The following is a 25498-nucleotide window of genomic DNA, read 5'->3' as shown; positions in this document are numbered from 1 at the left end:
AAACCCAAATTTTTTTTAAAAAAAAAAAAAAAAAAAAAATTAAAAAACAAACCAATCGCGGGCCGCCACGTGTCAGTGGGGCCCGCGAACAGTGTAAGAAACTCACTAAGATCGGTTTTTAATTAGTAGTTTTTGTAACCGATCCTTAAGAGTTTTGTGGAGGCCCACGCACTAAAAAACCCACTAAGAACCCCGGATAATCATGCTCTAAGAGCACCTCCATTAGTTTTAGGAAATGTTCTTAATCAAAAAACACAAAAAAATAAATGAAAAATGAATAAATAGCACAGAACCGGTTATAAACAGAGTCATTTTAGAATTGGTAATGGTAATAACCCCTACGTGGCGGTTTTGTATTGGGTACTTGTAAAAGAGAAAAGGAATCCAAAACCCGTCTCTCTCTTTATCGCTTTCTTTTCATGCATGTCCTTTGGCCTCCTCCTCTTCCAAATCCGTGGATGAAATCACCGAAATCTGCGGTCGATCGGTGGTAGCTCTCTTCATCGGCGATCGATTGGTAAAATCAGCAAGGGAACGACTCTACCCTTGTTCGCCGAAATCAGCAAAAAAAAAAATGGAGAAAGCAATCGAGAGAGAACGAGTTCTTCTTCAACATCTCTGTCCTTCTTCCTCCTCACACAGTTTCGAAGCTCTCTCTCTGTAAGATTTTCATCTCTCTCGATCTCAAGGCTACAGGATTCTGGATTGTTCTCGATCTACATTTTTTTTTTTAGACTTTTGAGTTTTTGATAGTGAATTAATTATTTGATTTGAGCTCTGTGTACATTTGATTTAAGGACCATCTCTCAATTCCAATATGAAGATCTTCTCTTTTCAGATTTTTTGATTAATTGTCTGTGAATTAATAGGGATTAACGTGATATCCGATGGCTTTAAGTTCAGACAACAATCGTGGTATTGAGTTTTATCTCACGTCATTAGTCAGATACGTTTGCTGATTATCTCAATGTAAGCCTATTTATATTTTTTTTTTTTTTGTTTTGGGTATTGTTTGATTCTATAGTTGAACTGGGTTTTGTTTATTTTGTCTTTCAGGATCCAAGCATCAAGGAATTGGCTGAGCAAATTGCCAATGATCCCACCTTTACTCTGTACCAAGTGCATCAAGCTAAGTCCAAACGTGTCACTGGCAAGTGGTTAGTATACTTGTCTTTTAATGCATGTTAGAAACGGTTTAGGTTTGGAATTAAATGGACTTAAGTGTGATGTGGTAGTGTCTGAGTTTGAGTTAAATGGACATTAACTGTTTATTGGTTAGACATAAATTGTGTTCGAGCCAGTATTGTGTCAATTGTTAGAGAGTGATTATGGTAGGTGTGCTTTACAGTAACTGTGTATTGGTTAGACATAAATTCAACAACCAAAAACTCTTTTTTTAAATATGATGAATTCACCCTTCCTCCTTTGCACATTCCTTTTCCTTTCTCTATTTCCTTCTAGCTTTAAAACTCTCTTATGGATTCATACGGCCATACATCAGGCTTTATAAACCTTCTAAACAGTCAAAACCCTCATCCGTCAACTAGTGTAGATGAACTTGGAGCCTCCGATGTCTCTATCTTCGGTAGCGAATGGGCCCAAGATGCACACTTTGTTACTGACCGTAAAGAAAAGCGTAAGTGGACACCAACAGAAGATCTTGTTCTCATCAGTGCTTGGCTGAATACTTCCAAAGATCCTGTAATTGGTAATGAGCAAAAGGCCATAGCGTTTTGGAAGAGAATTGCTTTTTATTTTGCATCAAGTCCCAAGCTTGTTGGTTTGTCAGTTTGATGTATCAGTTTTCGCACAACCGGAACCAAACCGAAGTTCACAAGTGGATTTCACGTATTCTACAGATATGCCTTCAAATCTCGGCAATATGATGAGCGTTCGGAATCGAGTTCGTGATAAAACAATACATCAACAATTGAAAGCTGATTTGGTTGAACATATTTGGCAAAAATTTGGAACAAATCAAGATTTCTACTAATCGGCTTTTCTCGTTTTTGATTTGTATTTGTACCTTTCATATGTTTTATGTAATTTTTATTAATAAATTTATGTATGCTTTTATTTTAAATCATTCTAATAAAACAAAAAATTTTAAAAAAATTAAGAACCCCTATGGAATTCTACCATTGGAGGAAGAAAAAATCAATTTTACTAACCAAGATTCTAAACTTATCAAATCACATTTTTTTCCAACTAATTTAATCATTAGAGCCCCTTAGAGGTTCTAATGGATGGAGTTGCTCTAAAAGGAGAAGGCTTTGTGGTGTTGTGTAATGGCCTCTTCTCTCTCTCACACTCGCTTTTTTAATTGTTGTTGCACCCGAAAAGCAAGTTAGTAGTAATTGAGACTTAGGAAAGGAATATGAATCAGTGTGATTAAGGCTTCGAATATTATCGATCGAATTGCACCGTAGTTAACAGTAACAAAAAAATTACATATATTATATATTTATATATTTTTATTACTGTTAAAACCGTACCGTACTTGAAACGTTTGTTCTTCATCGCTCAATCCACAATTACCATTCAGAGCCTAAGTAGACCATCTCTTTATATACTGTATAGTTTATATGCTTCCTCTTATTGTCAACTACTATATAACATTGAATATTAATGCCATTCACATGTAGATTTCTCAACAAAAAATTGGGTGAATTGTCAAAAACTGAGGTATGTTTTTTGCGTTGTGGGAGGGAGGAGGCACGTGGATAGTGGGTGGCGCACGTGCGGGGAACCGGGAGAAGAGGTAATCGGTGGCTTCTTTCTCTCTTTATCATCGATGCCAGCTTGGACGAGAGGGAGTGGGTGGGGGAGAGAAGTTTTATCCTTAGGCTTTCTTGTGTGGGTCCCTCTTTTTACATCTCTCATAACGACCCCTTAACTTTCGTTTTATACTATTTGTTACCCCTAACTTTTTTTGTTTTATATTTTCCCCATCCTCTCTAGGAAGTGCAAGGAGGGAGACTATTTACGAGCTAACTCGGCCTATTCATTGAGGGAGAGTATTTACGAGCTAACTCGGCCTATTCATACTTTCATCGAGCTAACAAGGGGGGTGATAATATTCTCGAAAAAAAGATAGATCGAGCTACAACAACTAAGGTGATGATTGTTTCGGTAGTTTTTAATTTTAGTTTTTGGTTTTTAGATTTTAGCTTTTGGTTTTTAGATTTTGGTTTTTGGTTTTCAGCTTTTAGTTTTTGTTTTTTGGTTTTTAGATTTAGATTTTGGTTTTTGGATTTGCTGTATTTTTTTTAAATTTTCAAAAATTAACTAATACATTACTTTAAAATAATATAATAAAATATAAATAAAGATTTAGATTTTACAATTGAAATTTATCAAAATACTGTGATTATTATTTTAAAATAAAATACAATAACATATTTTAATTATTATATTTTTATAAAAAATATATTATAGTAAAATATAAATAATAATATATATATATAATTACAAAAAATAAAAATATTAAATTTTGAAACTACTTAGAAATTTTTCTTGTATAAATTATTTTAATTTTTAAAACTTGAATAGAAATAGTTTTTCTTATATAAATATTATAAATGATACAAAAATAAAAAAACATAAAATTTTGAAACTAATTATAAATTTTCTTGTATAAATTATTTATATTTTCTTAAAGTTGAATGGCAATTTTTATAATTCAGGATTATACAATATATTTTATTAATAAAACATATTATGTTTTTATAATTTTTTGTTATTTTTAATATGACTAATAATTATTAAAATTATTCAATTGTTTTATTTATAGAAACTAATAACTAAGTTTTAAAATTAAATAATATTATTTATAAAATATATAAATTTATTTACAGATATGAAACACAAATTGAAATATTTCACATTATTGTTTAAATGATATCTAATGTACAAAATATTTTATGATAATTTTAATTTTTATGAAAATATTATTTATTAATTATTAATTAATTATAATGTAGTAGTTTCTACAAAAAAAATCAAAATTCGTTTTTCTTCATAAAAGCTCACAAAAGTTGGTTTTTGGTTTTTCTTCATAAATTGGTTAAACTTTTCAAAAACTAGATTCCCTAAATTTTAGGGAATCTATTTATTGAAAATCTTGATTGACAACTCAAATGGTTTTTATAAAAACAAAAACTAAAACCAAAAACTTGATTGGATGAAAAATGGTTTCTACAAAAGCAAAAACCAAAAACTAAATCAAAAACCACAAACAATCAACCTCTTAATGTATGCTTACATCATGGTCCAATAATACATGTGTCCCCATATATAGATTAAACATATTATGTTTTGTTATGTGAAACCTGTTAACGTATTATGTAAGTTTAGTATTTTACAAAAATGAACAATAACAAGAAAAGAAAAGAGATGAACGACAGTGTGTTGTACTTGTATCCCTAATTGAAATAGGTGGGAATGGGCTGTCAATCATGTCACATTAAGCCAAAATTGTTTTATTAGTTTTTTTCATTGTTATTGTACATGTGTTAAGAAAAGAACCTGCTTGACGTCTTAACGTGCACCTCGCTCGTTTGAAAACTTTTTTGGCGCCATAGATGAATTTCTCAAAGATATTTGGTCTGAATAACTTCATATGTTTTTTTTTTTTTTGAGAAATATAACTTCATATGTTTATCAACTGTTTTGTTATTTTTTGTCACATTACTTTTAGTCGTTGGTCAAGCTGTTTTACGTGACATCTTATGTTCAGCTGTGTTGGGGGTGGATCTTGATCCTCTAGCAAGGCCCATAAAATAAGGAACTAGTCTCATTTGGCTATAAAACCCTAGACATATCTTTGTATAAGTAAGGAGACACTTCTCTTTAGCAAGGGATCTCATCTTCTCTCATTTTGACTCTTTAGACATTTTCATAGAGATCTTATTGATTCATAGATTCACTTTACACTTCAAACATCTTTGTAATGCAATCTTTAATCAATATGAAATCTCTTTTATCTTCTTTTCCCATTTGACTTCATTGATTATTTCTCCTAAGCCTCAAGAATCTAATCATTCAACTTAGATTCTTTTACTGTATTGATTCAATTAAAACCACCAGCATAAACACCATTCTTGGATCAAACAGTTGGCGCTAGAAGGAGGGTGCCAAGGAGAACTATCTTATCATCGAATCAAATCGAACTTGGGAGAAAACCATATATCTGGTCGGTTTCCACATTTGATCTTCACCTGAAACAACACAAGCTGTTTGGGCCTAAAAAAAGGTTGTTTTGAAAGCCCAAGTGAAACCCAAGAGATGACGTAATCACCTCGTCCTCGTCATTCCCTCTGGCGAGATCCCGACGACGGAGCCGTACATGAACAATGTCCATCGGCTCCAAATCATCAAAACGAGCAGCGAAGAAACCAGCGGCGGAGAGTGACGGGTCGCATCCTCAGCTCTTCACGAAGAAGCTGTTCGCGGCGGAGAGTTCCCGACGACGAAGCTCCAAGCCCACCCCAAATCGACGGCTCAGGTGTGTCTGAACCAAAATCGAAGGCTCGGAGTGAGAAGAGAGACGGCGACGACCATGATTAGACCCCGACGATGGAGCCGCACAGAAACGGTGGCAATCTGCTCCAAGTCATCAACCGAAGCGGCAGAGGCAATATCTGGTATCGGCGTCTGTACAGTCAGATTCTCTCGCCAAGAGAAGAATCTCCGTCACTCTCGTCGAGAATCAGCCGAATCTTGCGACGCTCCCGGTAAAGACAAAAACTTTCTCGCTTTTGGTCGATGCCATGGAAGTCAGGTCGTTTCTTTAGCTCGTGCAAGCTCCAAATTCTTTAGCTCGCGCAAGCTCGTGCAAGGTCCAATTTCGTGAAGAAAGCAGTGACGATGAACCAAATCATCCCGTAGCTTCGTCGTCTCGTCGCTGTGGCAACCACGCCTCCGACTTCGAAGCCGACAAGAAGAACAAGAGGGAACATGGAGAAGTATCTCACCATCTGATTGCAAAACGAGGAGCTTTCAGGGAGAAGCGTTCAGATTTCGTCATTGATTCGGAAACTGCCTGTGGCATGATTAAGCCAAGACAAAAGTGACGAGCTTTTCATCTGAGAAGACCTCAGCGGCGGTGAGCCTTGAGCTTGAGCTCTCCGTTCAGAGTCTTCAGTCAGCTCATCAGCTTGTCGGCGACCGCGACCTCGGAGATGCCATGTTCCTCTCAACATAACCGTTTAATAGACTCTTCACTTCTATTGAGCTCGCCTTGATAGCAAGGGGAAGCTGAAAGGTCAAGTTTTGAGCTTTGGCCGAGAAGAGTCTTGAGCTTCGACGTCGTCGATCTCCATCTTAAGCCTTCACCGAACACTCGTTCAGTTCTGTATCTCCGGACCAGAGAACTTCAAAGGTACAAGCTTCATGTCCAAGAAGAGCTCGCCGGTGGAGAGCATCGAGCTTGAGCTTCCCGCTCAGACAAAACCGCAGTCACAGTCTCAGTATAAGCTCTAATGTATCTCTGGCTATTCTTCTCGGCCAACAGCATCATGTTTCTTTTCGAGGATGAAGCCTCCACTAACGGCAACGTCTCCAAGCTCCCCGCAAGTTACAACAAAGATCAAGACTTGATATAGCTACGCGACTTGGATTCAACGCCGAGCTGTCACGGCTCAAGCTTCATCTTCACACCCTCTTTGTCTCTGTGGTTAGTCCTGGAGCGTTGAAGAACATGTTCTTTAGCTCTGTGGATTTGTCGAAAACGATGGACATGCTGCTACACTGCAGAAACCTCTCCACTCTTATCCTCTCAAAGAACTTCATGTGAGCAGAAGGTGCGAAGAAATGTAACAGGCTTCGACAACCTCGTCATCTCAGCCCTCTGAAACTGCGGTCTTAGAGGTCACATCCCGATATGGCAGTTGAATTTTGAGAAGCTGTGAGTCCTTGAATCTCTATTGGATCGTGGGAGCGTAGGGATCACATGATCTCGGCAAAAGCCTTCATGCCCGCAACGATGATAGCGTAGCTTGGCAGAAAATCAACACATGGGTTCCTCATCAAGCAGGCGCTCGAGACAAGCTTGCCGTAACCGGCACAAGCTCCGTCGAAAAAGGCCATCTCATCAGCCATTGGACAAGTTCAAGGACGAGATTGCAGTGTCTCGAGAAGCCCAAGTACAGCTCTGATCATCACGTCAAAGGCACAAAGTCGTTGCTCCCTGCAACTCAGCAAATTCTTGAGCTGCTTCTTGTATCCTCGGCAACAAGATCCTGAGAAGTCACCACTCGTTGCTTCCAACCATTTCTTCACTCAAGATAAGCTCTTTTATTAAATTATATCCGAAGCTTTAATCAATTTTAAATTAAATACATGTGTCACAGTAAACATTGTGACCTTGGTTTAAACAATTAAACAATTCTAAAAACTTGTTCACTCATCTCATTATTGCTTTGCTGATTGGTAGACTTATGATATTAATAAGTTATAATTATTATATCATCATGTGCAACCCACAAGCATTAAGTAGAAACAAGTTCTATTGATTATGCAAAGTTGTTTATTTCTTTTGGTTTGTCGTGATCTAATCCTTTTTTTTATGAACCAGAGTTGATTAGATCATTGAGCCAAAGAGAATCAACAGGTGACTGCCATCATCATGTCCTCATGCTTCGAAAGGATGGCCCTGAGCTACGAGCTTGTCGGAAGCGGTACAATTGTCACAAGCCACAACGTTTCTCAACGTCATCATAGCCTGACGAACACACAAGCCAACAACTTGCTTGGTACACACGATCTCAACACGAGACTTCGGGTCGGCAATAGTTCGGTAAACATGTATTTTAGGCACGAATTTAAATTGAACTTGCTTTTTATTAGGCACGAGTTTGTGGTCGACTCGCTTATTGTTAGACACAAGTTTACAGAAACTCGTCTTTGACTAGGCATGAGTTTACAGAAGCTCTCCTTCTACTAGGCACGAGCTCTCAGTAAACTCTCTGTCTTAGCATGAGTCAAGTAAACTCGTCTTTCGCTAAGCACGAGTTTAAAGAAAACTTGCTTATTACTAGGCACAAGTTCGAAATAAAATCGCCTAAACCGTCATAGGCATGAATGTGTCTAGTTCATTGTCTAATAAACCCTATTCATAAAGTTCGCAGAGATCGACTTCGTCTCTCTCAACGAACTTTGGGGGGCTTATTGTTGGGGGTGGATCTTGATCCTCTAGCAAGACCCATAAGACAAGGAACTAGGCCTATTTGGCTATAAAACCCTAGACATATCTTTGTATAAATAAGGGGACACTTCTCTTTAGCAAGGAATTTCATCTTCTCTCATTTTGACTCTTTAGACATTTTCATAGAGATCTTATTGATTCATAGATTCACTTTACACTTCAAACATCTTTGTAATGCAATCTTTAATCAATATGAAATCTCTTTTATCTTCTTTTCCCATTTGACTTCATTGATTATTTCTCCTAAGCCTCAAGAATCTAATCATTCAACTTAGATTCTTTTATTGTATTGATTCAATTAAAAGCACCAGCATAAACACCATTCTTGGATCAAACAAGCTGCTTATAAAGTCAATTCTATCTGGTGAGTCGAACATGAAACTAGGTTGTCGCTACTTCTTGGTTACTGTCACTGATGATTATCCTATATAAAATTTTAAATTTGTCGAATGAACAACAAGTCGCTTTGGCCGAGTGGTTAAGGCGTGTGCCTGCTAAGTACATGGGCTCTGCCCGCGAGAGTTCGAATCTCTCAGGCGACGATTTTTTTTTGCTTTTTTTACTTTTTAAAAAAAAAGTGTAATAAAGCGATAAAAGTAAAACAGAGCAAAACCATTAAATGGCTTTCATCATCGAGCCAAACAACAAGACAGGACAGGACGGACACAACTATCTCCTGTCTGTCTCCGTCTTTAATTTAGTAGCTTGTCTAATCCGCGTCTCTTCTTCTTCTTCAATCTCCTCATTTTGAATCTGAAAACAAAGTCCTCCATAACTGAACGCCACCGCCACGCCTGGAAATTTTCTCCAGAGGGTAAATGTTTCTCTCTCTGTCTCTATTTTTGGTCTTGTTTCTGCCAAATTTTGAGTGCTGTTTTCTCTAGGGGTCTAAAAATATGGTCTTTGTCTGAATCTAGAAAATATCAGCATGGAGAAATTCAAAATTTGCTAAATTTTTTCGAGTCTTTGTTTTTATAAGCTTCCATATCACATTGTTCATAACATGATGTTTCTCTTTTAAATTTCCAAATAATCAATGCTAATAACAATCAAACTCTTTACTTGATCCCATTCTGTTTTTTTTTTTTAATTCATTTTGAAAGGATTTAGAAGAATCAAGGGACCTGAGCTGAGGAAACAATGATGTTGGCAATTTTCAGCTGACTAGGAATGAGCTTTATAGTGACAATAGTTTCCAAAGGCTCAAATCAACCTTTTTCTCTCAAACCAAGTGGCTACCAAGTTATATAAGGTTTGACCTACACTTATGTGACTTATGGTGAAGTACTGTTAAGAGATTATCATTTTCATCTTGTTTTCCTGATATAAAGAAAAAAAAAATACTTGATTAAGTGAACAACCAAGTATCTACCTCCTCCTAACCTACTCTTCCTCAATTTTCTTAACAACAACATGTTACCTACTTGCCTATGATTAACATTCACATTTCATTTTCTTAGAGGTTTTGGTGAAGAACTGTTATATAAGCTTACATTGTTTCTTTTCCTGCAGGAGTATATCATCTGTAACACGAGAGAGCAAGTTGGTTTTACTTGATTGCTAACATAGATAAACAAAGCTTTGGACTCTCTATGGCTCCTCCTGGTGGCAATGCTTTCAAAGAAGCCCCTAGAATCCAACTCAACAGGCTTAGATTATGAGGTTAAGATGTCTAAAGTGGAAGCTAACAACAAACCAGCAAGATCAGGTAATGCCTCCATTGGAAAACATGGACTCCATTCAAGCAATGGTGTCTATGAGCTCCTCGAATGCCTAGTTTGTACAAATCTTATGTATCCTCCAATCTTTCAGGTATGTAATGTCACTAATGTTCCTCTTTAATTCTTCTTTGTTTAGTTAAAGTGTGTTACTTCCATACAGTGCCCTAATGGCCACACACTGTGCTCAAACTGCAAACTGAAAGTGCACAACACGTGCCCTACATGCCGCTACGAGCTCGGCAACATAAGATGCTTGGCGCTCGAGAAAGTTGCGGAATCGTTAGAAGTTCCATGCCGGTTCCAAAGTCTAGGGTGTCACGACATTTTCCCGTACTACAGCAAGCTCAAGCACGAGCAGCACTGCAGGTTTCGATCATACAACTGTCCCTACGCTGGCTCCGAGTGTTCGGTGACCGGTGATATTCAAACCCTTGTTGACCATCTCAAAGATGATCATAAAGTCGATATGCACGATGGTTGCACCTTCAACCACCGTTATGTCAAGTCGAATCCTCACGAGGTTGAGAATGCTACGTGGATGCTTACGGTAATCATATGAACTTGCGTTTAGTCCATATCAATGTTCTAGAAATCGGTAGGTGGTAGTTAGGCGTTTTATATTAGATTATTGATTAGGCAGGCGCTAAGACCGATTTTTTTTAGTGTATAGACCAATTCTTTAATAAATATTTGTGAAAAAATTGTTTAGTTTAGGTCCGATTTGTCTACTAGTATAGATCGATTTTAAAAAAAATCTTTCTGGAAAAATTGTTTAGTTTAGGTCCGATTTGCCTAATAGTCGCTGTATAGACTGATTTTTAAAAAATCTGTCTGGAAAAATTGTTTAGTTTAGGTCCGATTTGCCTACTAGTCGCTGTCTAGACCGATTTTAAAAAAAATCTTTCTGGAAAAAGTTGTTTAGTTTAGGTATGATTTGCCTATTGGTTGCCGTCTAGACCGATTTTTAGAACACTAGTCCAGATAAAGAACTTGTGTTTACACTACTTGACTTGAATCTTGTCTTGTCTGATGTTTTCTTTAAGGTGTTCAACTGTTTTGGAAGACAGTTCTGCTTACACTTTGAGGCATTTCAGCTTGGGACGGCACCAGTGTACATGGCGTTTCTAAGGTTAATGGGAGACGAGAAGGAGGCTAAGAAGTTTAGTTACAGCTTGGAAGTTGGAGCTCACAGCCGTAAACTGACGTGGCAAGGGATTCCGAGAAGCATCAGAGACAGTCACAGGAAAGTCAGAGATAGTCAGGATGGACTCATCATCCCTAGGAACATGGCTTTGTACTTTTCTGGTAGTGATAAAGAAGAGCTCAAGCTGCGAGTTACTGGGAGGATTTGGAAAGAAGAGTAGCTGATGATGATGATTCATGATGCTGAAGCAATAAGCTGTCTGATGATGATTTTGTTTGGAGTTGAAACGGATGATGTACATAGCAGAATTTTGAGAGCTTCTTTCACCATGAATGGGTACCAATCTTTTATTGTTTTGCAAATTTTCCTGATTTGTTGGAACAAAACAAAGACAAAGACAGAGACAGACAAGCTTTAGTTTTGGTTCTGTTCTTGTATCGATTGTTGATTTTGTTTTATCATACAGTATGATCCATAATAACTCTTCCTCATCATCTTACAAGAAAATATAATCTTACAGTAACTTAGCTTCATTTGAATGTTGCTGGATCTGAGAGAGATTTTTTTCATTTGCCAAGAAAACATTTTACGTACCAAAATGATAAATTATGAGTATAACCAAATGATTACAAAGATAAATTTAGTAGTATGGTCCCGGAGAGGACGTGCAAGACGTGGAGGCAACACTTAACATTATCCTAAGTTGGTTATACTAAAATTCATTTTAATAACAAGATTAATATAAGCAAATGTGTCTTTTTATCCCCCTAATTTATCGCTGAACAGAGAGAGAGACTTACAAAAATTCTCCAAATAAAATTTGTTCTTTCTTTTTTTTTATTCTAACCAATTTCTTCCCCAGAAATCACACATAGTTTTTATTCAAACGTCCTAGAAATAGATCTTTTTTCACGTTCTGAAGTATTCATCTTATCATCATCAACATCATCATTGTCTAAGGTTGATTTAATGGCAGAATTGAGGTAACAATCACTAATCTCTTCCATCTTCTTTTACAATCAACGATTCTTCAAGGTTTTGTCCCTCCATCTTCAATATGAGGCGTAATAATTTTTCTGCCATGTATATGTTATCTCACAAATGAATTTAAATTCATAATATTCATAATTAATAACACATTTTTTCAGATGTTATTAACAGGTAAAACAGATTAACAGAAACAGAACCAAAACACAAGAATAAGACAAAAGCACAACATCTGAAAAACATGTTCTGTTGCGGAGGTGCGGATGAGGAACCTGCCGGTCCGCCCGCAAACCAGTATAATTCAGCCCCTCCTAACAAGGCCGGAAACCCTAACTTTGGCGGTAATATCCCTTATTTTTTTATGAGTTTAATGTGTTCTATGAGTTTCACCACCAAGCGTTTTGCGTTTTGTGAATAGGTGGAAATAGAGGGGAGCCGAGGAATACGAACGCACCGAGATCAGGAGGTCCTGCAAAGGTTTTACCCATAGAGATCCCTGCTGTTGCATTGGATGAGTTGAATAGAATGACGAGTAACTTTGGCAACAAGGCACTGATCGGTGAAGGTTCTTATGGACGTGTCTTCCAAGGCAAGTATAATGGAGATGATGTTGCTATCAAGAAGCTTGACGCTAGCTCTTCTGAAGAACCTGACTCCGATTTCACCTCACAGGTACACATTAAATATCACAAAACTGATGATCCTTCAGCTCAAACATCGATCATGTATGTCTGATTAGGTCAATATATATTATGGTAGTTTATAACCTATATGTAATTTCTATTAATTATAAAATGGCAAGTTATCGGTTGTATCACGGCTCAAAAACGAACATTTTGTGGAGTTGATGGGGTACTGCTTAGAAGCAAATAACCGCATTCTCATCTACGAGTTCGCAACCAAAGGCTCTTTACACGATGTATTACACGGTACGTAAAAATTCAACTCTCACTACTAATATTTTAGTTCATGTTATATATATATATATATATATATGTATGTGAGATATATATACATGGATCGAATATTTAGGGAGAAAGGGAGTCCAAGGGGCTGAGCCAGGGCCAGTGCTGAACTGGAACCAGAGGGTCAAGATCGCGTATGGAGCAGCCAAGGGGATGGAGTTCCTTCACGAGAAGGTCCAGCCACCAATAGTACACAGGGACGTAAGGTCGAGCAATGTCTTGTTGTTTAATGACTTTGTCGCCAAAATGGCTGATTTCAACTTGACCAACGCATCCTCCGATACCGCGGCTAGGCTTCACTCCACTCGTGTCTTGGGAACGTTCGGCTATCACGCTCCAGAGTATTGTACCATAAACCCACTAATCCATATCTTTATATCATCTCATATAATAACAAATATATTAAACGAACCAAATCTTAGAGAACTTGTAAAAAAAAAAAGTATTTGCATGCATTTTTAGCACTCAGAATGTTTTTGATAACGTAAAGTTTGTTCTTGTTTTCAGGTATGCTATGACGGGGCAGATAACGCAGAAGAGTGATGTGTATAGTTTTGGTGTTGTGCTTTTGGAACTCTTGACGGGAAGAAAACCTGTAGATCATACCATGCCTAAAGGCCAACAAAGTCTTGTTACTTGGGTGTGTAACACATTGTCAAAGTAAATATGTACGAAAGAGGTCCATATCTACCATTGTTAATAATAAACTCTTTTACTTGTCTTGCTATGGGCAGGCAACTCCGAGGTTAAGTGAAGACAAAGTTAAACAATGCATAGATCCTAAGCTTAATAATGACTTCCCTCCCAAAGCAGTCGCCAAGGTCCGTTCTACATTTTATTTTTCAAACAATAAAAAGATATTTTGATATTATTTTTTAAAAAAAATCGTTTCGTTTATAACCGGTTTGCCGCTTAGACGGAAAATTTGCGTAAATTAAGAATCAAATATGTTCGAGTGTGTGAATGCAATTAGAACATTTCTTTCATGACTCATATTGAATACTAGCTACAGCCTACAGGCATCAATTCTAAGTTGATGACTAAGGATGTTTGATTTGGTTTAGTTTTGTAATGTTGACTTTTCATTTTTGTGTGGTCGGACAGTTAGCAGCCGTGGCGGCCTTGTGTGTACAGTACGAAGCAGACTTCAGACCAAACATGACAATCGTTGTAAAGGCACTACAGCCTCTTCTCAACTCTAGACCGGCTGGTCCCGAGTGTACTTCCTAAATTAACCAAATCACCATTTCTCTTGTTTTTGTTGTTGTTGTTGTTAAGCCTTTTTTCTGTTCAAACAAAAATGATTGTTGGTTATATAAGATGTTGTTACTTAAATCGAATGTAACTTACAATTTTCAATGGTTTAAAGCAATCTCTCTCTTTTTGGTTGTAAGAAGCCAGCATGAAATATTAAATTAGCTGCCAGATACAAATTAAAAAACGATGTACTCTGTTTCTCTTTTCTGAGCTCATTGAAACCAAAACCCTCGAGGACTGTTTATGATCTTTTCTATCTTCTGAGTGTGTTCAGGAGAGTTTATCTTTGGGCCGAGATAACGAAGCCCATAAGGCCCATTGATGGTGTAGCGACGGTGGAGCATGTTCAGGGGAGAGAGCAGGTGATCGGCGATTGAGAGAGAGGAGATCATGGGAACGAGAGAAGTATACGAAGAGAAGCTGAGGGGTGGGAATCTTGATTATGATACGACAATGAACCCTGGTCTTGGTTCTGCTCGGTGTCCTCGTTGCCTTTCCCTCTTAAACCCTAATCCAGTGAGCTGTCAAAGTTTGTTTCAGTGCTTTTTTTTAGTTATGATGGTGTCTGAAAAAAAAACAGTTTCTTTTGTTCTTGTCATCAGGAGAAAGGAGAATGGACCATCACTTCAGTTCTGCATGATGCTGCTGCTGTGGTCAGTTTTGGTTTGGTTTTGAGTTTTCCTTTAGTAATGTTTTGGTTTGGTACTACCGTGACATGTATCAGCTTTTTTTGACAACGTGGAAATCGAATTTATCTGATTGTGCATGTAGAACTACTATGTTTCTAACTAGGTTATCCAATGTGCAATAGCCTGGCTCTGGTATTGGTGGCTTGCTTAGTGCCGTCCATGCTTTCAATACAGGTATCGCATGATTCCCTTGTTATCAAATCATTTCTACAATGTCATGGATCTCGTTTCTTTTCTCTTTCAGGGATACCCGATCTTCAAAATCGGTTTTCTGGGTCAAAGCGGCTCTCCTTTCTTGTAGGAGTATGTATTTGATCTTGCCTTGTCTCCTAGTTCTGGACTTCTTCATATGAATGTTCTTTTGCTTCTCACTTATAGCTTTTACTTGTAGGTTCCATTGCTGTTAGGATATTCAGGTGTAGGGGCTGCCTTTGGAGGTAACAGGATCTTCTTTGGTGACTTGCTTCACTTTGTGCCTAAATGTGCATTATCAATATGTCCTGCGTTAGTGATTAAATGCATGCCCCATTGTCCTGAAATATTGTGAAAGGGCTGTATTTTGAACCTGTGGGATTATAATTAGCTGTTGGAGTTCTCTGTTTTATATTACCCCAAAGAAGTGTTATGTCCATGAGTTCTCATGTATTATGTATATACATCTGTATGTTTTCTTTCAAGAAAGCACTTGAACTTTTTGATCTTGTAACAATATTTGATCAGCTGACAGTTACCTCGTATTATGCATCTTCAAGTGCTTCACATTATGGGATCTCTATGCTCACCTGCCATATCGAAGAATATTACCTCTCTCGAACTCTGAAAGAATAGGTAAAATGAAATCAGCACAGATAAACAAGAATCTATTCTACTAGCCTGGCTGAGCAGCTTATCAATATTGAAATTAAACATGATTTTGGGCTATCCTTAATTATGGGTTCCAATAATCTTATTTGCTTAACCCAAAGTTAAGTTAAGGTTCTAGAATCTTTCTAGAAAAATCATAAAAAATCATCACCTCCTCAAATGTTCTAGAGATCTCTTTTGGATAAGTATTAGTAAAAAAAATCTAGATATTATGGTTGAGAGTTCTAGAGATTAAGATAAGGTTTGTAAGATATTTTGTACTTTTGGAGCCTATAAATAGCTCTCTCTTCTCTCATTTGTTACATAACACAAGAAGTTGAACAATTGTAATAATAAGAAAGTTTTTCTTAAAGAAAAAGTGTTCTACTCAAAGTTCTCTAAATCTTTTGAGAGTTCTTCCATATTATTCTTCATACTTAGAAATTCTCTCGGTTCTTTCGGGTTCTCGGGTATTACGGTCTTGGGCTAGTGCTAAGCACTATCAAGGGTTGGTTTCTTTACATGGTATCAGAGCCAAGCTAATCTTGTGCTCATCAAGATCGGTTTTTAAAGAGAGCTCGGGTCTATTCTAAGTATGGAATCAACGGGTCGTGTTGTTGGATTGGGAATGGAAATCCTAAACCAATCTAACTTCCGGTTATGGAAGTCATGCATGGAGTCATACCTGGTGAGTGAGGACTTATGGGATGTCGTCGGTGGTAACAACACAACACCACCAAGGGGAAATGTTGCAACCCCGGAAGCGACAAAGAAGTTGACACGGAAGAATGCCAAGGCGGAGTTTGCTTTGAAGAGGTCCATATCTTCAAGTATATTTGAGCATTTCTCAAGATGTACTTCCGCTAGTTCCATTTGGCAAGCTTTAGATCAACTGTTCAACAAGAAGAATGAGGCCAAGCTACAATTATTAGAGAATGAGCTTGCGAATGCGAAGCAGTGGGAGTCTTCAATCTCGGAGTTTTTTATTAAGGTAAAGAACCTATGCTCTGAGATTAATACTCTAAATCCGGAGGAGTCAATTTCTGAAGCACGGTTGAAGCGGTCTATCATTCGAGGTCTACGGCCTGAATATACACCGTTTGTGACTTCGGTTTAAGGATGGGCTACACAGCCTTCCTTGGAAGAGTTTGAAAATTTGCTAGCTTCGCAAGAGTCATTAGCCATGCAAATGTCAGGAGTCAAAATTAATGATGACTCGGGAAGCGCCTTTGTAGCTCGGAGACAACAAAGCTTCAAGGCGAAAAACAAAGATGGAGGTTCAAGGTACAATGATGAAAGTGAAAGACCTTTTCTATGGATAAGAAAAAGTTCAAGTGCTACCGGTGTGGAAAGCTTGGGCATCTCAAAAGGGATTGTCGAGTCAAGTTGAAGGAAACAAATATGGTGGAGTCAAAAAGTCATACGGAAGACGAAGAATGGGGGAAATGTTTCACGGTGGAGGCTACACATCCAGGTACACCCACAACTAAGAACTTGAGAAATGATTGGATTGTAGACTCGGGTTGTAGCCATCATATTACCGGAGATGAGAAGTTATTTTCTAGTCTTCAACGTCATGACGGAAAAGAAGCCATTATTACCGCTGATAATTCAATCCATCGAGTTGAGAAGGAAGGGACTGTTGTCATTAAAGGAGATGATGAGGAACCGATCACCCTCAAGAATGTGTATCATGTCCCTGGAGTAAAGAAGAATCTTCTTTCGGTGGTGAATGCGGTCGACTCAGGTAACTATATTCTATTTGGCCCAAGAGACGTTAAGTTCTTAAGGAATATTAAAGAATTAAAGGCGGATGTTGTTCACACTGGAGCACGCGTCAAAGATTTATATGTTTTATCGGCCTCACATGCCTATGTGGAGAAGATGAGTACGAATGACAATGCTTCCATCTGGCACGCTAGACTTAGCCATATAAATATGACCAAGCTTAAGGTCATGGTGAATAAAGATTTGGTTCATGGGCTTCCAAAATTGAAGATTCAAGATGGAGGAAAAATTTGTGAAGGTTGTCAATATGGAAAGTCACATAGACTTCCATTTGATCATTCAACCTCAAGATGCAGCGGTCCATTGGAGAAGGTCCATAGTGATTTGATGGGTCCAACAAGAACATCCTCCTATTCCGGGTTTCGCTACATGTTGTTGTTCGTAGATGATTTCTCACGGTACACTTGGGTATACTTTGTGAAGGAAAAATCAGAAGTATTTCAAAGATTTCAAGAATTCAAGGTTACTGTGGAAGGAGAGTTTGGTCGGAAGCTAAAGACTCTAAGGACGGATAATGGAGGAGAATTTATGTCAAAGGAGTTCCTCTCTTTTTGCCAAAAGAATGGTATTAAGAGAGAATATACATGCCCGTATACACCTCAACAAAATGGAGTAGCAGAAAGAAAGATTAGACATCTAACCGAGACGTGCAGAAGCTGGCTACATGACAAGAATTTGCCTAAGGCTTTATGGGCAGAAGGCATGAGATGTGCAGCTTATGTCATCAACCGGATGCCACTCAGTCCAAACAATATGAAGTCGCCTTACGAGATGATTCACGGGAAGAAGCCAACAGTGAAGCATCTCAGGATATTTGGATCAGTCTGCTACGTCCATGTGTTCGACTCTCAAAGAACAAAGTTGGAAGCAAAGGCTAAGAAGTGTATCTTTGTCGGTTACGATGAACAACGGAAGGGCTGGAGGTGTATGGATCCAGAGACACATAAATACACAGTGTCTCGTGATGTTGTCTTTGACGAAGTTTCATCCTACTATGAAACACCTCAAGTCTTGGCTGAGCAAAATGGTACAGGTTCTTCCAAGACTGATGAACAAATTATTGAAGTTCCAAGTAATAATGAAAGCTTTGAAAAGGAGACTCAAGGTGAAAGGGGGAGCATTGACCAAGATGAAGAAGAGGATCATGATCATGATTCTGTCGCCAATCAACGACCAAAAAGGAACATTGTCAAACCCGCTCGGTTCAGAGATGAAAGGTTCGTCACTACTTACTCTTGTTACTTTGCAGCTCCTCTAGATGAAGATGAACCATCATCTTATGAAGAAGCAAAAGGAGTTGAGGAATGGATGACCGCAATGAAGGAGGAGATTAATGCTCTCATGAAAAATGAAACTTGGAATTTGGTTCCGAAACCCAAGGATGCTCAGCCTGTTTCTTGTAAATGGGTGTATCGACTAAAGCGAAAAGCAGATGGGAGCATTGATAGATACAAAGCAAGGTTGGTTGCTCGAGGATTCTCTCAGAAGTACGGAGAAGATTATGATGAGACCTTCAGTCCAGTAGCAAAGATGACTACGGTACGCTCACTCTTATCTTTAGCTGCAAGCTTTGGATGGAAATTATGGCAGTTAGATGTGAAGAATTATTTTCTCTATGGTGAGCTTGATAAAGAAATATTTATGGAGCAACCACCTGGTTTTGAATCACAAGAGTATCCTAACCATGTGTGCAAGCTAAAGAAGGCCTTGTACGGGTTAAAACAAGCTCCACGAGCTTGGTATGGAAAGCTTGCTCAATTTCTCCAGTTTTGCGGGTATATGGCATCAAGTGCTGATCCAAGCCTATTCTTCAAGAGAAGTGGAAGAGCTCATGTAGCAGTTCTCCTCTACGTGGATGATATGATCATTACTGGAAATGACGATGTTGAAATTGCTCGTCTACAAGAGGATATGTCGGTGAGGTTTGAGATGAAGAAGTTAGGCGAGCTTAATCACTTTCTTGGTCTAGAGGTCGAGAGGGTAAAGGATGGAATATTCATCGGCCAACAAGGTTATGCAAAAAGGATTGTTGACAGGTTTGGAGTACACCAAGGAAAGGTACGTTCTACTCCACTGGATACTAACATAAGGCTCAAACGCGATGAAGGATCCTTGTTAGCCAATCCTCGACCTTATCGCTCTCTTGTTGGAAGTCTTTTATACTTAACCATTACAAGACCAGATATTGCCTTTGCGGTTGGCCTTGTAAGCCGGTTTATGCAGGAACCAAGGAAGCCACATCTAGAAGCAGCAAAGAAGATATTGAAGTATGTGAAGACAACACTTGGCATGGGATTGATGTACAAGTATAATGCCAAGGTTTCTCTTCATGGTTTCACAGATGCTGACTTTGGTGGAGATCTAGATGATCGAAAATCAACTTCGGGTTTTGTGTTCTTGTGTGGAGACACAAGCATTTCATGGTGCAGCAAGAAACAAGCAACGGTGTCTCTGTCCACTACCGAAGCAGAGTATAAAGCCTCAACACTCGCAGCCCAAGAATGTATATGGCTTCGAAGACTCCTTGAAGACTTGTTTGAGCCAATAAATAAATCGGTTACCATCTATGGAGATAATCAAAGTGCTATCAAGCTGGCAAATAATCAAGTGTTCCATGGAAGGACGAAGCACATTGAATTGGAACATCATTTCATAAGAGAGAAAGTGCTTGATGGAACAATTGAAGCATTGGAGATTCGAAGCGAGGACAACATTGCTGATATCTTCACCAAGTCATTACCAAAAGGTCAGTTCGAGATACTCCGCTCGAAGCTCGGAATGGTGGACAAAATCAAGTTTAAGGGGGAGTATTGAAGTTAAACATGATTTTGGGCTATCCTTAATTATGGGTTCCAATAATCTTATTTGGCTTAACCCAAAGTTAAGTTAAGGTTCTAGAATCTTTCTAGAAAAATCATAAAAAATCATCACCTCCTCAAGTGTTCTAGAGATCTCTTTTGGATAAGTATTAGTAAAAAAAATCTAGATATTATGGTTGAGAGTTCTAGAGATTAAGATAAGGTTTGTAAGATATTTTGTACTTTTGGAGCCTATAAATAGCTCTCTCTTCTCTCATTTGTTACATAACACAAGAAGTTGAACAATTGTAATAATAAGAAAGTTTTTTTTAAAGAAAGTGTGTTCTACTCAAAGTTCTCTAAATTTTTTGAGAGTTCTTCCATATTATTCTTCATACTTAGAAATTCTCTCGGTTTTTTCGGGTTCTCGGGTATTACGGTCTTGGGCTAGTGGTAAGCACTATCAAGGGTTGGTTTCTTTACAATCAAGTCATATAATGTAACTATTACAATGATTATTAACAATATCTTCCTGGTTCATTTTACAAGCAGTCATGTAACTACATGAATAGTGTCTTCTCAGTGGCTACTTTGTACATATTAATCCAACTTCATAAATTTTAATACGTTTTCCTTGAATCCTTACATAACATCATATTTTTGAAAATTAGTATAGTAATAAGCAACCAGAGTCTAAAGGACTAACCACATGGTCTGGATAGATAGGGTCGGTGTAACTTTATGTTAGCTTTGGTTACCAAAACAAGGCCACCATTTTGGAAGCTTGCATCGTTTGTGTATCCTCAGAATGTGAGTTCTATTCTGAAAGGGGTGTTTTGAGATGTGTACAGTTAGAACTATCATCATCCTCAAGTTGCAACTTTCCTAGGGTTGTGGGCCGATGTTCCTTAAATTCCACTAGTCCTTTTTACATATCTAAAAAAGAGACAAGTGAGCAGAGAAAAAGTGGTCCTAAGGTTTTTACATAATGTACGTGTATGCTCTTCACACGTCTTTATTATGTGCTTCTTTTATCATTTTGTTCATCACATGCTTTCCTTCTACATTGCATTAACTTTGGTGGGGTCCTTCTCTAGCTGCTCTTGATATGTTAACTCTTTGACACCATATATCCTTAAATTTCCATAATTTGATAAAACCATCACGTAATTCGCAGATGTACTGTGTTCTCTGGTTTAGACTCTCTTCAGCTTTGTTATCCAAACAACTGTCTCGACTAGGGCATATCTGTCTTTTTCCCCATGTGATGCTGCATCCAGTTTGTTCAAAAACAATCCATAAGACTTGGCTGTAAAATCTTTTGACGGGCTGAGTTTGGTCATTTGTTATCACAACAATATGTTTATAGACTATAGGATTGGTTGTATAACTTAATTAGTTAGATAATACCAATCGTGATTGCTACAACTTTTTATGATATAATTAATTAGAGAATTAAGCTTACCATATTACAAGACATAATCAATCACAGTTGTTGTATATAATAGACTTCTAATTAAACTGCATTTTAGCCTCAATAATATATAAACTTGTCGTTTGGGCGGTAATTACCCTTTTCATATCCTTTCCTAGAAGAGGTGATCAAGTGAGATTATCTGTCTTTTAGCCTTTATATATCGGTTAGCTTTGGTATGATATGCACCAGTTGGTAATTATAATGCAAACAAGCATATCAATAGTTGTTGATTTTTATCTTCTAAATATGGTGCGAGGCAATCGGTGACTGAAGACATGCCAAAACTAGAAAACTCTAGCTTTTAAACTTCTTGGTCTAAAACAAAAGTCATAGGTGCATACGGTTGTCTTTAATGTTTTGATTAGTGTAACACATAAAGGCACATGTTAGGTACGATGATTGATATCATTGCTTCTTCTAAGGAGATAGGAGATTAATAACTTATGATTCTTCTAGGCCTTTGTTACTGTAAAGGTGTATGTGCTTCTATCAAACTCTATTCTCTGGAGGCTATTAGCAAGAAACATGGTCATGTTCTTTCAAGTTAATGATTATGGTGTATGTGTAGAGTGAACAAATTGGTAGACAGCTTGATTGATAATTCTCTTTGAAATGCCCCAAAAAAGTCTGTAAAGAAACTAAAGAAGAAATCTTTTGAGGAAAGGCTTTAGGTTCTGTGTGTTGAGATGTGAAAGCTCTCTTTGGCTAACTCTACATTTGTAACATGGACCACTTTCACTTCTCAACTCTCTTTCTCTCTCTTTCCCCTCTTGTCTTGTCCATTGTCTTCAGTGATCCCCACAGTCACCGAATCATTCATCATCATCAACATCAAGAGCTTTCTTCTTTGGCTCTTGATTCGGTAAAAGATCGTTTGGTAAAACATAGACTGAACGTTTGGATCTTAAGAGATTTGAGGGTTTTAATTGTTTTAAAAGACATACAAATTTGACTTAATGACACATATTGATCGAGACTTGAATTTTCTTGACTGCTACAACAGAGAAAGTACGTGCTTATGTATGTCTTCCACGACACTTAATTTAATGTTCCTATTTAGAATCTTGAAGCCATATAACAGAATTCAGAAATGAACTGATGATTTATTTTGGGATAAATGTATTATTCAAACCATCGTTCAAATATATCTAATACTATATTGTTATATTTAGTACTCCCTCCGTTCCCGAAACTAAAAACTATCTATGTTCCTAAAAATAAGATTTTCTATGTTTTATTCGTGTTCCACAAAGAAGAATTTTGTACATTTTTTTTATCTTTTTTAAAGTTAAATCAACTGATTTACAATTACTTTTACAATGATTTATTTAAATGTAAATTTTTGGGAAAAGACAATTTTACTTTTCTTCAAACTTGATTGGTTAAAAAAGACGTTCAAATATTGGTAAGTGGGAATTGGTTTAGTTACAACAATTTAAAAAAAAAAATATTCAGAGTAAACATTAAACATAAATGATTAGAAAGTGTGTATTTATTATTTCTTAATCTGTGTGAAACATACTAAAAGTCTTATATTTAGAAACAGAGAGAGTAAAATGTTTCAGATTTTTTATTTGTTCCACAAAGATAGATTTTCTATATGTTTAAGGTAATTTTTTTATACTTTTAAGAAACATTAAATGAAAATATTTGAATTGATTAAATTTCATTGGTGAAAAGTTATTGGAAAGTGTATAATAAAGTAAAAGAAAAATTAAATTATAAACATTTATTGATTTTTTAATAAGCGTGAACACTTTAAAAAATCTTACTTTCGGGAATAGATACTTTCGGGAATAAATACTTTTGGGAACACAGAAGGAATATATTATTATATTTTGTAAACATTCATACCGGTTAAGTAATAATTTCAGCTTCCGATTAAACTTTTTTAGATGTTAGGTGTTGTATCACCGCCCATTAATTATCGCTTTCTTGAACACTGATTCAGAGGAAAATGCATGAATAAATTATACTAATTAAATCAAATATTATTCCTTAATAATAATCATAACAATATAAACTCAAAACTGAAAATTCCTCAAAGGTTCAAGATCTAATAAATTATACTAATTAAATCAAATATTATTCCTTAATAATAATCATAACAATATAAACTCAAAACTGAAAAGGTTCAAGATCTACACATTATGTTGGTTCTCCTTAGTTTTGTATTCTTTTTTTCCTCCAAGACTCGCAGAAGAATAGGCTTTACCGTTCAAACAAGTCTCATCACGGCTAAGTTAAAGTGATGATGGATACCAAAAACAAAGTGTCAAAGATGAAGATCGAGACTCACATGATCTTGCACATTAGGTTTCATCAATCTGTACGGCCAATTCGGCTCTTTACGCTTCTGCTCATGCGTTCTAAACGCTGGTGAAGCTGAGTAAACGCCATGAATAGCGTTTGCTGACGTTGAAGGTGGTGGTACACGCCACAAACCCAACGGACTTCCGTTGATCGTCGGTGGGTTAGAAGAAGAAGGAGGAGGAAGAAGAGTGCGTGAGTAATACGACGGCGTTTGGTTTCCTCCTACTCCACCACCGTAGAATCTAGCTTCCGTCGTCCACGTGGGATAGTGACAGTGGTGATGGTTGTTGACAAAGCCGTAGACGTGGTGATGGTCAGCATGATGAAGGTATGATGGCATAGAACCGCGTTTGGCGTGTTGACGTTCGCGTTTGTGAGCGTTTTGGTGTCCACCTAGGGCTTGAGAAGTTGGGAAGTTTCTGAAACAGTAGTGACACTCGAATCTCCTGTTATTGCTGTTGTCTTTCTCCTTGTCTTTGTCCTTGTCCTTGTTCTTGACATTCTCAGAGCTCTCTTCGTTGATCTTGGTCGTTGTGGTTTCGGAAGAATCTACATAGAAGTCTTCTTGTTGAGCATCGGAGGAGTTGTCTCCGCCGAGTTCTTGGCCGAAGAGACGAATAATGGAGCTTTTTTCTTTGGGAGGAGTACGGCGGATGAAAGGAAGCTGAGAGAAAGATTCAACGTTGACGTTCATGAAATCGTGAGTTTCTCTTCGTCCATTTGTTTCGTCCATGGAAGAAAGAGAGTGAGGAATGAATGAGTTTGAGAGGTTGGCTGTTTCAGAGACAGGAAGACAAGAGATGAGGTTTTGCATTAATATAAAGAGGTTTTTTTTTTTTTTTTTTTTTTGTGAAACATAAAGAGGTTTTCTAAAATTCTTTTTAAGGTAATTAATTGTTATATTTCCCGTGGGTATATATATCACAATTTTACTTTTATCCACCCAAGTGATTCACATCACTCGCATGTATAGTAGTATTTGTTTTGTTCTTTAAAGGATTTTTTTTACATGTTCTTTAAAGAATTTAAAATGCTAGTTTTGTGCAGAAATAAATAAAAATAGTTCAAAATAATCTTTGGAACATGTAAAAGATCTATTATGTATACACATTAGATACCGACCACACTTGATTCCTTATGTACTTCTAATTTTAATTTAAGTTTAACTCAAAACTAATTAACTAAATATATAACTAATGGGATGTGAACTATATAGAGTAAGAGTTCGTAGGTAACCACGGTGAAGTTAGGTATGTACTATTTTACACCATGAACTAGCCATTTGGTTATTATGTCTACGTATTAAGTAC

General features: G+C 37.2%; 3 protein-coding genes, 1 long non-coding RNA gene, 1 other non-coding gene and 1 pseudogene across 5 annotated transcripts; 5 read left to right on the top strand and 1 right to left on the bottom strand.

The window, feature by feature from the left end:
- Nucleotides 1–58: 58 nt before the first annotated feature.
- On the top strand, nucleotides 59–3226 carry LOC125585691. Its single transcript, XR_007322684.1, has 3 exons — nucleotides 59–660; nucleotides 870–969; nucleotides 1057–3226. It is a non-coding gene; the product is annotated as an uncharacterized LOC125585691 (long non-coding RNA).
- Nucleotides 3227–8666: 5440 nt separating this feature from the next.
- On the top strand, nucleotides 8667–8748 carry TRNAS-GCU. Its single transcript has one exon. It is a non-coding gene; the product is annotated as a tRNA-Ser (tRNA).
- A 59-nt stretch (nucleotides 8749–8807) lies between these two features.
- Nucleotides 8808–11565, top strand: LOC106391743 (annotated as a pseudogene).
- A 229-nt stretch (nucleotides 11566–11794) lies between these two features.
- LOC106395314 (probable protein kinase At2g41970) lies at nucleotides 11795–16565 on the top strand. Its single transcript, XM_013835813.3, has 8 exons — nucleotides 11795–12054; nucleotides 12220–12399; nucleotides 12477–12730; nucleotides 12861–12987; nucleotides 13091–13364; nucleotides 13531–13663; nucleotides 13758–13844; nucleotides 14128–16565. The coding sequence occupies exons 2-8, from the start codon at nucleotides 12300–12302 to the stop codon at nucleotides 14251–14253; spliced, it is 1101 nt and encodes a 366-aa protein (XP_013691267.1). The 5' UTR covers nucleotides 11795–12054; nucleotides 12220–12299; the 3' UTR covers nucleotides 14254–16565.
- On the top strand, nucleotides 14671–15516 carry LOC106394152. The gene is made up of 5 exons (XM_013834747.3): nucleotides 14671–14796; nucleotides 14883–14933; nucleotides 15092–15143; nucleotides 15214–15272; nucleotides 15361–15516. Exons 1-5 carry the CDS (start codon nucleotides 14671–14673, stop codon nucleotides 15514–15516), a joined length of 444 nt encoding a protein of 147 aa, XP_013690201.3.
- Nucleotides 16566–23945: 7380 nt separating the features above from the next.
- On the bottom strand, nucleotides 23946–25041 carry LOC106394153 (zinc finger protein 8-like). The gene has a single exon (XM_013834749.3). The coding sequence runs from the start codon at nucleotides 25000–25002 to the stop codon at nucleotides 24151–24153; it is 852 nt and encodes a 283-aa protein (XP_013690203.2). The 5' UTR covers nucleotides 25003–25041; the 3' UTR covers nucleotides 23946–24150.
- Nucleotides 25042–25498: the final 457 nt, after the last annotated feature.

Source organism: Brassica napus, chromosome C4 (genome assembly GCF_020379485.1).
Source record: "Brassica napus cultivar Da-Ae chromosome C4, Da-Ae, whole genome shotgun sequence".
In the NCBI taxonomy this organism is placed as follows: domain Eukaryota; kingdom Viridiplantae; phylum Streptophyta; class Magnoliopsida; order Brassicales; family Brassicaceae; genus Brassica; species Brassica napus.
Note: the sequence above shows the minus strand (reverse complement) of the source record. Positions and strands in the feature narration are given on the sequence as shown.